Source organism: Protobothrops mucrosquamatus, unplaced genomic scaffold, assembly GCF_001527695.2.
Source record: "Protobothrops mucrosquamatus isolate PMUCROS unplaced genomic scaffold, P.Mucros_1.0 scaffold673, whole genome shotgun sequence".
NCBI classification, from domain to species: Eukaryota; Metazoa; Chordata; class Lepidosauria; order Squamata; family Viperidae; genus Protobothrops; species Protobothrops mucrosquamatus.
This window is the reverse complement of record NW_015386961.1, coordinates 192,291-197,145: the sequence shown is the minus strand read 5'-3', so window position 1 is coordinate 197,145 and position 4,855 is coordinate 192,291. Positions and strand designations below refer to the sequence as shown.

General features: G+C 37.7%; 1 protein-coding gene across 1 annotated transcript in view; it reads right to left on the bottom strand.

Annotated features, from left to right (window-relative positions):
* Positions 1-4,855, bottom strand: part of NCOA7 (nuclear receptor coactivator 7) — a 60,091-nt gene that overhangs the window by 39,187 nt on the left and 16,049 nt on the right. Inside the window, exon 3 of the mRNA XM_029284514.1 lies at positions 2,093-2,337. Coding sequence (XP_029140347.1) covers positions 2,093-2,337 — 245 coding nt within the window. The remainder of the gene's footprint in view (positions 1-2,092; positions 2,338-4,855) is intronic.

The window sequence follows — 4,855 nt, the reverse complement described above, 5'->3', positions numbered from 1 at the left end:
ACAACCAGGACCAGTAACGAGGTCCAGGGGCCGTGTGCAGACCAAGTTCGAACTATAAAACTCTCCCATAGACTGACCGTTTAAGCCCTGATGATGTCAGCAGAATGCTGACGAAAGCTTGGCGTTTGGTACTGTAACATTAAACTCCTAGAGTTTGATTATTTTACCCTGGTGTTCGTTTTATTTTATTTGTTTGGCAAACATCTATCTTTATATATCTCTATCTCTCGCTATATATTCCCATATCTACAATATGGGTTGCTTCTCTAGCATTTATGAAAGTTTTATTTATCTCACTTGCATCAAACAGAAATAAAGCCATACAAAAACAGAAGGATACATTACTGAATAATCTGAAGCAATTAGAATCAAGACATAAACTTAACTTAATTTCAGATTTAGAACAAAAGATAAAGCAATGTGGAAATCAACTACATTTACTGGATATAAACAGGAAGTTGAATTTTACCAAACATACTTTGAGAAAAGCAATAAATCACATAAATTGCCAGGATAAGGAACAGGATAAAATAACTATTATTTCTGTTTATGAGGGGATTTTTTTTCTGCAAAAAAAGAAAGGAAGCAGCAATTTGATAACTATTATTCTGGAAAACATCTATGATCTTTTTTGATACAAAGCAGCTTTTCACAGAATTTAGTGCCAGTGCAACTTAACCAGATCTTATGTGCAGCCATTGGAGAAGGCTGATTGTTACACTTTAGACATTCTACAGTTTTTGGACAGGCTTTAAGGCCATATCCTTATAGATCACATTACAATAATTCAATTGGGAAATTACAATACATGGGTAGCAACAGCCACATCAGCTCTCACCAAGAAAGGATGCAGAAATTATTCACAGATGAAAGCAACATGCCTAGCTCCATATTGACCTAAAACACTCAGGGACAGAATTCCCTGAAGTGCAGACTTGAGAAGAACACACCTGTTTGAGATAGAAAATGCCTTTCAGGTATTACCAAACCCTTAGATTTGTCTAGATCAGGCATGTCAAACTCGCGACGTCACATGACGTCACGCGACGTATTGTGACTTTTTCCCCATTGCCGGCAATGGGGTGGGCGTAGTTTCAGCATGACACATCCGGCCTATAGGCCGGCAGTTTGACATGCCTAGTCTAGATTCAATTTCTACTTATAATTACTCATCCAGTCTATGCAGAAGTCATTGCATCTGATAAGAAACCAACTATGGATAAAATTGAAATATTTATCAAGCAACAGCTAATCTAAGGTACCACACAATATTACATATTTCTGTTCCAACAATAGACCTGTGCTGTTTCCGTTGCAAAAGTAAACAGATTTTAAAAAAAGAAAGAAATATAAAAATAGAATTCACAAATTTATTATTTTTCTGTCAGCCAGTCAGTTATGCAGAAATATCATCATCTGCATTATCATATTTAACATGTTTGCATCCCAGAAACAAAACCCTTTTGAAGGTTCAAGTGGTTGTGCTGCAGCATATATGATAAGCATATTAATTATGCTAGCAAAATGCAATATAATTCCAATAGCAAATTACATTGCCTTTTTAAAAAAAAACTTTTCCAAACATCTCAGCTGTTTCTAATCGTCCTTGGGACGCTTGGCTATAGGATCCATACAAAGTCTATTTTCCCTGCAGAATTAAGCAAACCTATGAGGTAGTTGCATCTGGGGTGCACAAAACCAGGTGACCATGTAGTAGGATAGAGGGAGGGCGAATGAGACCTTGCTACCACCTAGTGGTCATTAGGGAGACTGGAGGTTGGAGAAAAAAATAGAAAAAAAAATATTTGGCCATTACAAACCATTCTTTATGGCAACTGGAGTGTCTTTTTCCACAGTTGGTGACATCTGAATTTTAGCCAGTTAAAATGCCAATCATTATTCTTACAAATAACAAAGAAAGAGTTCTTACAAAAAACGAAGTATGGCATATCCCTGTTTTGGAGCTGCATTAGGGTCACCCTGTGGGTCAGCTGAACTACTGCCAGGACAATTTCCTCCCATTTCTGGGATAGGGGAAAATCATGGCAAAGCAGTAGTTTGGATGAGCCCAAAGCTCTTGCATTAAACTCACCAATGCTGTAATATCGTTTAAGATCAGTACGCCTAATATCCTTTGGTTGACTGCTCTTTTTCTTTTTTTTCTCATAATCCTCCTTTTCTGCAGAATGCTTGTAGTTTTCTTGAGAACTGTTTGTCTGTCCTAAAACGTTTTTGCTCCCATCACCTTTTTCAGTCTGAGTTTTACAGATGTGAGTCCCACAGGTGTTTGGAGGTGGCACATCTGCATTTTGTTTAGCAAGCTTCTTTTTTTTCAAACTAGAGGGGGGGGAAAGGAAGAGATACAAACACTTAGCATATAGGAAAGAACAGTGGAATAAAGGTAACAGTTGAATAATGGCAATTTAATATTGTAAATTATCCACTATTATATACACATAGTTCTTGCTGATGAATCTAACAGGTCCTCACAGACTGTACTGCTATATGTTCTTCTTCCTTATATGTGATAGTATCAAAAAGCTATTTTTGATTCTACACTACCATATGGTTGTCATGCCACAATTGCTCATTCCAGAAATGTAAAGTAACAAGGATAAGAAAATTTGCATTCTAGCCCTGGTAATATTTTATTGCAGTTGTATAATGGATTGGATGCACATTGGAACATGTATTTCAGAATGCATGGGGATACCTGTCTGTGGTTCATTAAAGCAGCTGCATCTGTTTCCACAACTGATGTATCAGGAACTTCCCCAAAGCAGCCCATACAAAACTGGAAAAAAGATGCAGCTATTTTCATGAACTTTCAGCAGGAATGCACTCATTCCCCGACATGTTCCAAAACACCTTTTCTGAAGCACTTAGTCACTCCAGATCTGCGGTATTTTTGTTTGTTTCACGATCAACAATCAGAAATGCAAGCCTCATTCAAAGTACGGCTACTTATAAATCGGTGATCCCCTACCAGCACAAAGTGCTACAAGGGGTGGAAGTAGAGTTTTCCAGCAGTACTTCTATGCTATGGAACAGCCTTTTCTTAGAGATTAGATTTGTCTCATCATAAATGATATTTTGGAATATATAAAAGATAACGCTCTTTCAGACAGTTCTTTTTAGTTTGACCTTATTGTAAATTAGCTCTGGTTGTTTTTAGGACTGATTTTATTCTGAATTATATTTATTTTCATCCTCCCCCTTATTATTATTTTATAAATAACTCAAGGGAATAAACATATTTTTCTTCCTCCTATTTTCCCCACAGCAACAACATTTGAGGTAGGTTGAACTGGAAGAGCATGGCTGGCCCAAATGCTTGGGCCTTTCATGCCTAATACAGGATCAGAACTCCCAGTCTTCTGATTCCTAGCACCTTAACCATTATAGCACCTTAACCACTAGCACCTTAACCACTATACCAGGGGTAGGCAACCTTTGCTCTTTTATGACTCAGGAATTCCTGGCTCAGGAATTCTGGGAGTTGAAGTCCACGAGTCATAAAAGAGCAAAGGTTGCCTACCCCTGCACTATACAGTACTACACTGCACTAAACTAACTCGTATTATTGCATATTGATTAGCATCATAGAAGTTTTTATGCATACCTAGAGATTTTTTTATTGTTGTTATGTGCCACAAAAAGACTTTAATTTATGGTAAGATTGAATTTAATGTCACGCAATAAAACATTAAAAAGTAAAACAAATATAGATTTATGTAAGGACATTTTAAATATGGCCAATCTGCTGTCAAAAATCTGGATAACAGACAAAATCTTTAGGAACTCCCAACTGTGGAAGTAAAGTTAACTTTGGCCTCCAGGGCAAATATATGAAAAGGAAGAAATGTAGTTATCCCATCCTTAATTGTTCATATTTGCTTCTAATCATAATGAGGGATAGAAGAAAGATGGAGTACATAATTTATCACTCAGTATAATATCTAAAAATCTTGTCACATCTATGAGTATTTGGTATTTTAAATTTTTGTAGGATAATTTTTAACGTTAATCTCTTTTATTCCCATTCAATGCTTGTATTATTTTGTGTTTTTTACATGCAATGTTGCTATATTCTTTCAGCAAGACTAATCACAGATTTCCTTCTGTTTCTACTAATATCCTGCAATTAAATAGCTTGTAAAAATATGTGACGTTTAACCTGAAGATGGTCCTGATCTCCATTGCCTTTCTTCCCTATTGATACTAAAAACAACTGAAAGAAAACAATCTGTTTAAAAGGAAAAACAGATCTTTATTATTTACATAGGGTATTTGTATGAGATCCATTCCTTTAACACTTTCGGCAGCTATTACAGACATCTAGTAAAACAGCAGAAGTACAATTAAAACAATCATTAAAACAACAAGTCAATACATTTTAGAACAATTACAATCCTCAAATACATAAAACAACTGAACCAATTCATAAACAGGGATATCTGGTTGTCGCCTAAACCAGGGGTCCCCAACCCCCGGTCCGTAGACCAGTACTGGGCCGCAGCATGCCAGCAACTGGGCCACACAAATAAGCAAAGTCCCATCCACGGGATGCAGGCTGCACACAAAACCACACACCCCTGGTCTGCAGAAAAACCTCTCTCCACGGAACCAGTCCCTGGTGCCCAAAAGTTTGGGGACCTCTAGCCTAAACTGTAACAGGGGTTGGGGGGCACCATTTTACAGTGGTTCTCCTCCTACCTCTCGAACCGGACGCAATTTGTGTTGGCAGGGGGGCAGAGGTCAACCTCGAGGCTCCTCACTTGTGGGGTACCACAGGGGTCGGTCCTCTCGCCTCTCCTGTTCAACATTTATATGAAGCCACTGGGTGAGATCATCC